The 10,639-nt window shown below is 41.6% G+C and overlaps 1 protein-coding gene across 2 annotated transcripts in view; it reads left to right on the top strand.

Annotated features, from left to right (window-relative positions):
• The window catches only part of SLC26A4 (solute carrier family 26 member 4), a 36,584-nt gene extending 28,049 nt beyond the window's left edge, over positions 1-8,535 (top strand). For both annotated transcript variants that reach the window (XM_039354477.1, XM_039354478.1), the window contains 5 exons: positions 3,118-3,348; positions 4,661-4,715; positions 5,957-6,102; positions 6,490-6,570; positions 7,716-8,535. In XM_039354477.1, coding sequence (XP_039210411.1) covers positions 3,118-3,348; positions 4,661-4,715; positions 5,957-6,102; positions 6,490-6,570; positions 7,716-7,739 — 537 coding nt within the window. In that variant the 3' untranslated portion in view covers positions 7,740-8,535. The remainder of the gene's footprint in view (positions 1-3,117; positions 3,349-4,660; positions 4,716-5,956; positions 6,103-6,489; positions 6,571-7,715) is intronic.
• The last annotated feature ends 2,104 nt before the right edge of the window (positions 8,536-10,639 follow it).

The raw sequence follows: 10,639 nt of genomic DNA, 5'->3' as shown, positions 1-10,639 counted from the left end.
TAGTATAGCTCTTTTGGATTCATTAGTCCTCATCAGCTAGCCACACCCTTTATGGGATTCGAACCTGGGCAGTCTACATGCTAGGCAGTTGTATTAACCTGGTGGCCTGGTGGTTAATATAACTGCCTAGCATGTAGAGTGCCCAGGTTTGAATCCCATAAAGGGTGTGGCTAGCTGATGAGGACTAATGAGTCCAAAAGAGCTATACTAGTTTCCCACTTAAATCTTTAACTCTTTGTCACCAAAAAGAAATCTGAATATATATATGTTTTCTAAGGTTTTCGCGGGTGTTTGTATGTAGGTCTTTGGTTATTCGGGTTTTCTCCCGCGTAAAATTGGAAGTGTCTTGGCGATGTTTCGACGAAGTCCCATTCGTCATCTTCAGGCTGGTGTTTTCAGCTTCGTGCTTCGAGGAGCAATGTGTGGTCTTAGCTGTTTCTTCCTTTTAACTGCCCCTCCAATCCATACATGAAGCAAACTGACACCCACCATGAAGATGAGGCACGACCACGAACGCGAAGCCAAAAAATAGCAAGGCAGCCCACCATCTTAAATCCCCCTGCAACTCAGATTAACCTGAGCATAACAAAGCCCCCACCCAAACAGAACACTTTCCCATCCAATCAGAGCACAGCCAACCCCCCCCATCCAATCAGAACACACCTCTACCCAATCAGAACACAGCCAAGCTCCCACCCAATCAGTTCATACCCCCACTGGCAGTTAAAAGGAAGAAACAGCTAAGACCACACATTGCTCCTCGAAGCACGAAGCTGAAAACACCAGCCTGAAGATGACGAATGGGACTTCGTCGAAACGTTGCCAAGACTCTTCCAATTTTACGTGGGAGAAAACCCAAATAACCAAAGACCTACGTATGTATGTATGTATGTATGTATGCATGTATGTATATCTTGCATCTCCGAATCACACATCTTTGGAAGAAAATTGAGAGGTTAAATTATGGAAGCAAGGAGATACAAAATTCTTGGAAAGAATTTGAAGAGAAAAATGCATCAGAACATCCAGGTTAGGCAAGAAGGTTGACTACAGAGAAGAAAATTCAAGATAAGACAATAATCAGTAGAAAATTAACTTGGGACCAAAGGAAAAAAACCTGGAATGTGACTTGAAAGTTTGTGTGGGTGATAATGTCCCTAGGAGCCACGATTATGGGCAGAAGAGTTGTCGAGTTAAGACTTTTCAACTGGAAGAAGAAGGACAATGATCAAATGACCTCTTTCGGCAATTAAATTTGGGTGCCGAGCAATGATACAACTCGGAGATTTGCAAAAAAAAAAATAGACTTATTTTCTTGTACAGGGGGCATAATGGACTTTGAAATAAATGGCAACCCGTTGCTTTCCTGAGAAGGCCATGTTTTACTTTAAATTATGCATATCTCCATAAATTTCTACAGGTGCAGAACTTGATTTTCTGTTTTTCCAAAACAAAGCTATTTCCTTTTTATTGAAAGGGGCAGGATCTGTGTTTGCCGTAGGGCCAGAGGCAAAGATAAGAGTCCAGGATATGTTCCGTGTTGTTTATTTATGCAGGCATTTGTATGTTCCTAAACGCAGAACATTTATTTATTCATTTGCATCCCGTCTTTATTATTTTTACAAATCACTCGACGTGGCAAACATATCCAGCACACTTACCCCTCTCCTACTTTCCTCACAACGACAGCCTTGTGAGGTAAGGTAAGGTGAGAGAGAGTGACTGGCCCAAAGTCAGCCAGCCGGTGACTTTAAGATGGCACTAGAACTCCCAGTGTCCTGGTGACTGGCCCAACGTCACCCAGCTGGCTTTCATGCCTAAGATGGCACTAGAACTCCCAGTGTCCTGGTGATTGGCCCAACTTCACTCAGTTGGCTTTCATACCTAAGATAGCACTGGAACTCCCAGTGTACCGGTAATTGGCCCAAAGTCACCTAGCCAGTTTTCATGCCTAAGATGGCACTAGAACTCCCAGTGTCCTGGTGATTGGCCCAACATCACCCAGCTGGCTTTCATGCCTAAGATGGCACTCAAACTCCTAGTGTACCGGTGATTGGCCCAAAGTCACCTAGCCGGTTTTCATGCCTAAGATGGCACTAGAACTCCCAGTGTCCTGGTGATTGGCCCAACTTCACTCAGTCGGCTTTCATGCCTAAGATGGCACTAGAACTCCCAGTGTCCTGGTGATTGGCCCAAAGTCACCTAGCCAGTTTTCATGCCTAAGATGGCACTAGAACTCCCAGTGTCCTGGTGATTGGCCCAACGTCACCCAGCTGGCTTTCATGCCTAAGATGGCACTAGAACTCCCAGTGTCCTGGTGATTGGCCCAACATCACCCAGCTGGCTTTCATGCCTAAGATGGCACTAGAACTCCCAGTGTCCTGGTGATTGGCCCAACTTCACTCAGTCGGCTTTCATGCCTAAGATAGCACTGGAACTCCCAGTGTACCGGTGATTGGTCCAAAGTCACCTAGCCAGTTTTCATGCCTAAGATGGCACTGGAACTCCCAGTGTACCAGTGATTGGCCCAAAGTCACCTAGCCAGTTTTCATGCCTAAGATGGCACTAGAACTCCCAGTGTACCGGTGATTGGCCCAAAGTCACCCAGCCGGCTTTTGCGTCTAAGATAAACTAGAACTCACCATCTCCCACTTTCTAGACCGGTGCCTTAACCTCTAGAGCAGTGGTTCTCAACCTGTGGGTCGGGACCCCATTTGGGGTCGAACGACCATTTCATGGGGGTCGCCAAACAAGGCTGTCCGCCATTTTCCCCCCCTTTTCTTTGGCCACGCCCCTGGCACCCGGTGATGTATAAGTGGTTGGGGGTCACCACAACATGGGGAACTGTATTATGGGGTCGCGGCATTAGAAAGGTTGAGAACCATTGCTCTAGAGTAAACTGGCTTTGGTTTTTAAAGAACTGGGCCTCGCTTCTGTTCCCAGGAAGGTTTGTGTAGAGAGTATGCATTATCGTGATTTATGTAAAGAAAATAAGAAATATTAGCTCTGCCATGAGTTGATTAGAAATATTTTGTTGTGAAGAAAAAAAAAATCTGTACTTAGGTGCTTTTTTAATTAAGGAACGTGTTGAACACGCTATCCGTCTCTTCTTACTAGAATGGCATTATCAGTGATTTGGGTACTGTGAATGAGGGTTTTGAATCTGATGATGATCCAGAAGACCCAGTTGATCCAGACATTCCAACCAAAGAAATGGAGATCCAGGTGGATTGGAACGCAGAACTTCCCGTCAAAGTGAATGTTCCTCAAGTGTCCCTCCACAGCCTCATTTTTGACTTTGGAGCCGTCTCTTTCCTGGATGTAGTAGCGGTCAGAGTAATGAAAACAGTAAGGATATCTTCTCACTTTCCTCATCAATCCACCATTAAAATTAGATCATTTAAAGCTAGAGGGATAGTAATAGTTCTGTAACTCTCTTAGGGTTTCTTTCTGCAAGCTTCAACATGTATAGAACAATAGAACAGAATAAAAGAGTTGGAAGGGACCTTGGAGGTCACCTAGTCCAACCCCCTGCTCAGGCAGGAAACCCTATGCCATTTCAGACAAATGGCTGTCCAGTCTCTTCTTAAAAACTTCCAGTGTTGGAGCATTCACCGCTTCTGGAGGCAGGTTGTTCCACTGGTTAATTGTTCTAACTGTCAGGAAGTTTCTCCTTAATTCCTTGATTAGTTTCCACTCAGATGCTTTGGAGAATAGCTTGACCCTTTCTTCTTTGTGAAATTCTGCTATCATGTCACCCCTAGTCCTTCTCTTCATTAGAATAGAATAGAATAGAATAGAATAGAATTAGAGCAGAATAGAATAGAATAGAATTAGAGCAGAATAGAATAGAATAGAATAGAATAGAATAGAATAGAATAGAATAGAATAGAATAGAATAGAATAGAATAGAATGGACCTTGGAGGTCTTCTAGTCCAGCCCCCGCTCAAGCAGGAGAACCTATACCGTCTCCAGTGATGGAGCGCCCACGATTTCTGGTGGCAAGCTGTTCCACTGGTTAATTGTCCTCACTGTCAGGAAGTTTCTCTTTAATTCCAGATTGCTTCTCTCTTTGATCAGTTTCCAGAGTGAAGCAACCTGGAATTAAGGAGAAACCTCCTGACAGTGAGGACAATTAACCAGTGGAACAGCTTGCCACCAGAAATTGTGGGTGTTCCATCAATGGAGATTTTCAAGAAGAGGCTAGACAGTCACTTGTCTGAGATGGTATAGGTCCTCCTGCCTGAGCAAGGGGCTGGACTAGAAGACCTCCAAGGTCCCTTCCAGCTCTATTCTATTCTCAAGGTGGCAGTGATAAAAATAGAAATTTAACCATGCAATTGGAATTGATACCAAAGTAAAGGTAAACTTTTATGCATGGATATATGATAACCACAGAAGAGAAAATGTGTAGCTCAGATTGAACGGTGGGGGTACTTGCTGTTCTCTGAGCTTGGCGGTTTTCTTGCAGACGTCTCAGGACCCAACTAGGGAACATCATCAGCGCTGAATAGGTAACATTTATTTGGCCTTGTGTACTAGATTTACAAATTTAAATGAGACCTGGATCAGAAAAATTAATTCTGAACACACCCTCCGGTGTTCCCCACGTGTCCTTAGAGCTATATTTAAGATAACACTCATCTTTTTTTTTTCCAGATTGTCAAAGAGTTCAAGAGAATTGATGTGTCAGTATACATCGCATCACATCTAGGTAAATACAAATCTGCACATTATTATTACAGCTTTTTTTTTTGTTACAGGGAACAGAGCACAGAGAACAGTGTAGGAGAAATGTTTAATCTGGAAGAAATAGTTTTGAAAGTATTGTAGTAATGACCTCCCACCACAATCCCAAATTCCATCCTCAGCCCTTTCATTTTTAAATCCAGCGAGTGACCAACATTGCGGAATTCATGATAAACCTCCTCCTTCAAGTCATAAAAAGCTCCTATATGCAGGTAGTCCTTGACCTATGACCACAATTGAGCCCAAAATTTCTGTTGCTAAGTGAGGATTTGTTAAGCGAGGTCTTTATGACCTTGCTTGCCACAGTTGTCGTGAATCACTGCAATTGTGAAGTTATTAACACACGTGTTAAGTGAATCTGGCTTCCCCATTGACTTTGATTGCCAGAAGGTCGCAAAAGGGGATCACGTGACCCAGGGATGCGGTGACCGTCATAGATATGAGTCAGTTGCCAGGAGTCTGAATTTTGATCACATGACCGTGGGGATGCTGCAACAATTGTAACTGTGAAAATGTTCATAAGTCCCTTTTTTAGTGCCGTTGTAAATTGAACGGTCACTAAATGAATTATTGTAAGTTGAGGACTGCCTGTATTCTGTACATAAATTTACCCCCCATTTTCCTAGGTCAGGGGTAGGCAACCTTGGCTCTTTTATAACTCATGGACTTCAACTCCCAGAATTCCTGAGCCAGCATGGGGGAAATTTTGGCCCCTTCATGACTCGTGGACTTTAACTCCCAGAATTCCTGAGCCAGCCTGGCTCAGCTTGGAAACCTCTCTCTTTCCCCTCAGCGTGGCTGGCTCAAGAATTCTGGGAGTTGAAGTCCACCAGTCATAAAAGAGCCAAGGTTGCCCACCCCTGTCCTAGGTGAACACCAATGAACTGTAATCTATATTTGTTCTTACACATTGTAATTTTATACATTGTATTTTGAAACAAGCTTATTATAGCGTGCCTGGAGGGAAGTTCAAAATTTCTTTCCGGAGAGTTTTTGGAAGTCTCTTTTTAAGAAAAGAGTCCTTTCCACGAGCCTACTATTTATAGGTTTAATAAGTTAATAAAGAATTTTCAGAAATTTATTTTATTTACTTATTTACTGATTTACAACGATCTCATATATATAGTTTTAACAGGTGTGAATATTCAAACTGATTGTTATCTGTCTGGTGTTGGTCATATTTTTTATTGTATATTTTCCCTGCAGACCACATTATTAAAACATTAGAACACTGTGCCTTTTTTGATGATGACATTCAAAAAGAAGTATTTTTCCTGACTGTACACGATGCTGTACTACATATACAGAGTCAAGTCATGTATAGAGAGGCCCAAGACCCTATAGCTGAAAAGGTAGGACCTGTACATATTTTATATTTATTTATGAACCTATTGGTACGGCATTTTATTGACACCCGCATAATATTTTCACATAAGTCCTGGTTATTTTCATTCCACTTTGCAATATTTAATAGAAAAGGAAATACTCGGTTAACTGCCTTTGTGGGGGGAAAACATGTTCACAGTGGATATTTAAATATCATTTAAATAATTTTTGAAAGAATGCCTCTGTGCAGATTCAAGGATCATTGCTTTTAAAGAGGTTTTAATTTACTTTAATTTAATTTAATTTAATTCAATCAGAGAATTGTACTTAATTGTTTAACAGAACAGTATTATCTACTCAATCAATTAATTTGTGATTTGTCATGTGAATAACTCTACGTTCTTTTGGCCCAGATATCCTTGATGCAGGAATCAAAAGAACCGATAGAATTTCCAGAAACTTACCAGAGTGAAGAGCTGGATGTTCAAGAAGAGGTATTTTCTCATTTCAAATCTGCATGGTTATCATTTTTTAATCATAAAATAATACAAGTAGCCATCGACATGAGCACAGGAGACCCTGCCCATTACGATCGTAAGTTGGGACAGTCATAAACTGGGTTGTCCCATGCCCGATCATTGTTAAGGGAACCCCACAGTTGCTAAGAAAACCAATTGTCCACTATGGGATGGTTTTGTGGCAAACAGGAAGTAAAGGCTGGGTTTTGGGGAAACATGTGAAATGTAGTCATGGGATCACAGGGTGTTGCAAACAGCTGTCAATGTGAGCTGGTTGCTGAGTGCCCAAAATGTAGTCATGTGACTGCAGGGGGGGATCCCAGCCATCGGAACTTCAGAAGCAAGTTGTAAGAAAACTTCACTTCCTTCTAGCATGGATGATGTTACCTAGTTGGGTAATGGAATGTCTACAAGGAAACCACCAAGCTCAGAGAGCGCCAAGGACCCCACAGTCCTCATCCCTCCTCTCCACAAATCCTACTCCCTTCTAGCACTGATAATGTTACTTAGTTGGGTAAAGAAATGTCTGCAAGGAAGCCACCAAGCTCAGAGAGTACCAAGGACCCCATAGTCGTCGTCATCGCCATCCTCCTCCTCCTCCTCCTCCTTCTCCTCCTCTCCACAAATCCTACTCCCTTCTAGCACTGATGATGTTACTTAGTTGGGTAAAGAAATGTCTGCAAGGAAACAACCAAGCTCAGAGAGTACCAAGGACCCCATAGTCCTCTTTCTCCTCCTCCTCCTCCTCCTCCTCCTCCTCCTCCTCCTCCTCCTCCTCCTCCTCCTCCTCCTTTCCACAAATCCTACTCCCTTCTAGCACTGATGATGTTACTTAGTTGGGTAAAGAAATGTCTGCAAGAAAACAGGCAAGCTCAGAGAGCACCAAGGACAGCTGTAAATAAGATTCTGTCATGGTAACTGGGTTCTCTTAACCTCACATTTGCAGCATCTTCAATAAACTATTTTCAAGAGTTCTTTGGGGAAAAATAAACCTAATTTACCTGATATAGACGATATGGCTACCGTGGTAATCAACATCTATTTAGTCTTCACAGTTTTCATTTCAAATTTAGAATTCCAATCCTATTTCCCTTTCTTTTCTTTTCTTTTTTCAAAACTAGGCTATGCGCAGACTTGCTTCCTAAAGGACAGCTTCAGGCTTGGGAAGAACCATGGACAGCGTACATCAATACTTCAAGTATCATGGGACACACTCTGTTGCACTAGGAGAAAATATTTATGTTATTCAAGAGACTTCCTTCTTTCCCTGCATCCTATAATTTATTTAAATTATTGGTCAACCTGTTCGGTACCAAATTGCTTCGGAACCGGTTTGCAGAATTGTTAAAAAAAACATCGTAGGCCCAGCTATTGCAAACGGGGGCGCCCATGCATAATGTATTTGTGTGTTATTGTAATTTTGATACACAGAAGCAGTTGCAGGAAAGGAAATGTAGTTCTCAGGTAACACCAGGCAACAGGTGCTGATCTCAGCGGTACCCAAGTGCTACCCATCCTGCTGGAACTATGTTTGTGGCAGGCGAATAATGCAATAATCTTGAAGCACAAAACTGGCCTCAGAAGCTAGCTTAAAACACATTGAGTGCATTTAATCGCTTCCACAGAAATCAGAGAGTTCGCTTTAAGTATCTGATTTTTTTTCCTGCAAGGTTTAAATCAAGGGAGATCAAAGTTTGCTTGAAAAGTATTTCCTGAGAAGAATCCAAAGGAGAACACATTTCCAGCACATTTTACATTACTGCATTACAAAATGTTCTTTTCCCATGTAGTGGTGTATCTTCACCCTTTACCTTCTATAATGTTTCTCAACTTCGGCAACTTTTAAGATTTATCGACGTTAGCCCCAAAATTCCTCCTGCTGGCTAGGGAATTCTTGATGTATGGACTTCAACTCCCAGAATTCCTCACCCAGCATGCTGACTGAGGAATTCTGGGAGTTGAAGTCCACACATCTTAAAAGTTGCCAAAGCTGAGTAACACTGACTTACTGTATTAAGGAGCGGAATTGTGCAATATTACGGACTCCGACGTGAATTTTTTAAAATGATAAATTGGGTTTCATTGTTGAGCCCAATTCCCTCCCACTGTTGACACTTTTTGCAGCAATGTCTAACTATGATTTCACTCTCGAAACATCATCTTTTAATCAATCCATAGGAGAAATATTCAGGGACATCTCAAATCTGGAAATTACAGATTATTTATTCTGGAACAAAGCATCATTTCGTTCCTTGCAATAATAGCAACCTTGACGACTTGAAAGTGTGTGGACTTCAACGCCCAGAATTCCTCAGTCAGCATGCTGGCTGAGGAATTCTGGGAGTTGAACATACATCAAGTCACCAAGGTTGGGAACCACTGCAGATCCGGTGCGTAAAAATCTAAAGTTATGTCTCCACTGCACAGACTCATTCTAACGCAACATATTATGCTAGTTCTTAATGCAGATGTGCCAATTAAAAACTAAACAAGTGGACAGGGTTATCTGCGTGGAAATTAAGAAAAAATAGTCTCTGGCCTCTTGATCAAAGCTCTGCTCCTTTTATATGCAAATTGTAGATGTGCCACTCACGAGGGGGCGGGGCTTTGTTCCTACGGTTGTGATCATGTGGCTTTATTTAATCCTTTCCCTTCAGGTGCCTCTGGAATTGGACATTGATTTGGGAGTATTAATTGAATGTGTATATGTATACTCAGGAGAAATATTTGAGAATAAACAGCCTTTGGGAATCTTGGCTTGGGAATCTTCCTGTTCTTGTCCCTTTCATAAAAGATTTATAAATAAACATTTGCAGAATTGTTTGTGTGTCTGAAAAAGTCTCTTTTTCTGCTTAGAAGCTTCCTGCAGAAGGGTTTTTATATAGAAATACATCTGAATATTATCATTTTTTTACCATTCAGAGATCCTATTGGTCAGTAAGGGAAAAGGGATGATTTGCAGAGACACAACTGCTATTGTGTGATTGAAGCTCTGCCTGAGGACCACAAAATATAAGAAAAAAGTGAGGTCCTTCTTGCTCTTTGAGTTTGATTGTTTGCTTGCCAATGTTTCATTTACCTGGCTGAGTGCTCACTAGAGCTGGATACGGAAATGTCTGCAAGAAAACCACCCAGCTCAGAAAAACACCAAGGACCCCACAGTTCAACCCTGAGTTACAGATATTCTCTTTGATTTAATACAAGGAAACAGGCTTTCAAACAGGCTAAGTTCCCCAGGGAAGTGCACTAAGAACTAAGGAATTAAATTAATAATTTAAATGAAAACTTAATTTCAGATTGCTTGAGCAAACTTCCCCTCAGAAAGATCAGGCATTCATCGATTCGTATTTCAGGAATTCATTCAATTTTTGTTTGCCATGTCGAAAGAAACATCTTCATCAGGGTCCAGTCTAAGCTGGGAATAAACAAAATGGAGACTGATTTAGAAAGAAGGTTGCAGTTTATTGAAGAGCAGAGCCAGATAGAAAGATGGCTCTGGGAAAGCTGACCACACGTAGCTGGGAGTGGTGGGTTTTTATACCTTCTTGAGCTTTTGTTTGAAGTTGTTACAATGGCATTGAAAAAATCAACTTATGACTGTTTTTCACATTTATGACCATTGCAGAATTGCAAACACCACGTGATCAAAATTCAGACACTTAGCAACTGACTCATATTTATGACGCTTGCAATATCTTGGGGTTATGTGATAACCTTTTGTGATCTTCAGACAAGCAAAGTCAAAGGGGAAGCCAGATTCACTCAACAAGTGCAGTGATTCACTTAACAACTGTGGCAAGAAAAGACGTAGCATGTCTCATTTCAAATTTGGGCTCAATTGTGGTTGTACGTCAAGGACTACCAATAGATAGATAGATAGATAGATAGATAGATAGATAGATAGATAGATAGATAGATAGATAGATAGATAGATAGATAGATAGATAGATAGATAGATAGATAGATAGATAGATACCGGCATATAAGACGACTTTCGCAAGCATTAAAATTGGTGCCAAAGTCGGGGGTCATCTTATACGCCAAG

This window comes from Crotalus tigris, unplaced genomic scaffold (assembly GCF_016545835.1).
Source record: "Crotalus tigris isolate CLP2741 ecotype Arizona unplaced genomic scaffold, ASM1654583v1 scf7180000018553.2237530, whole genome shotgun sequence".
In the NCBI taxonomy this organism is placed as follows: domain Eukaryota; kingdom Metazoa; phylum Chordata; class Lepidosauria; order Squamata; family Viperidae; genus Crotalus; species Crotalus tigris.
This window is presented reverse-complemented; position numbering and strand designations above follow the sequence as displayed.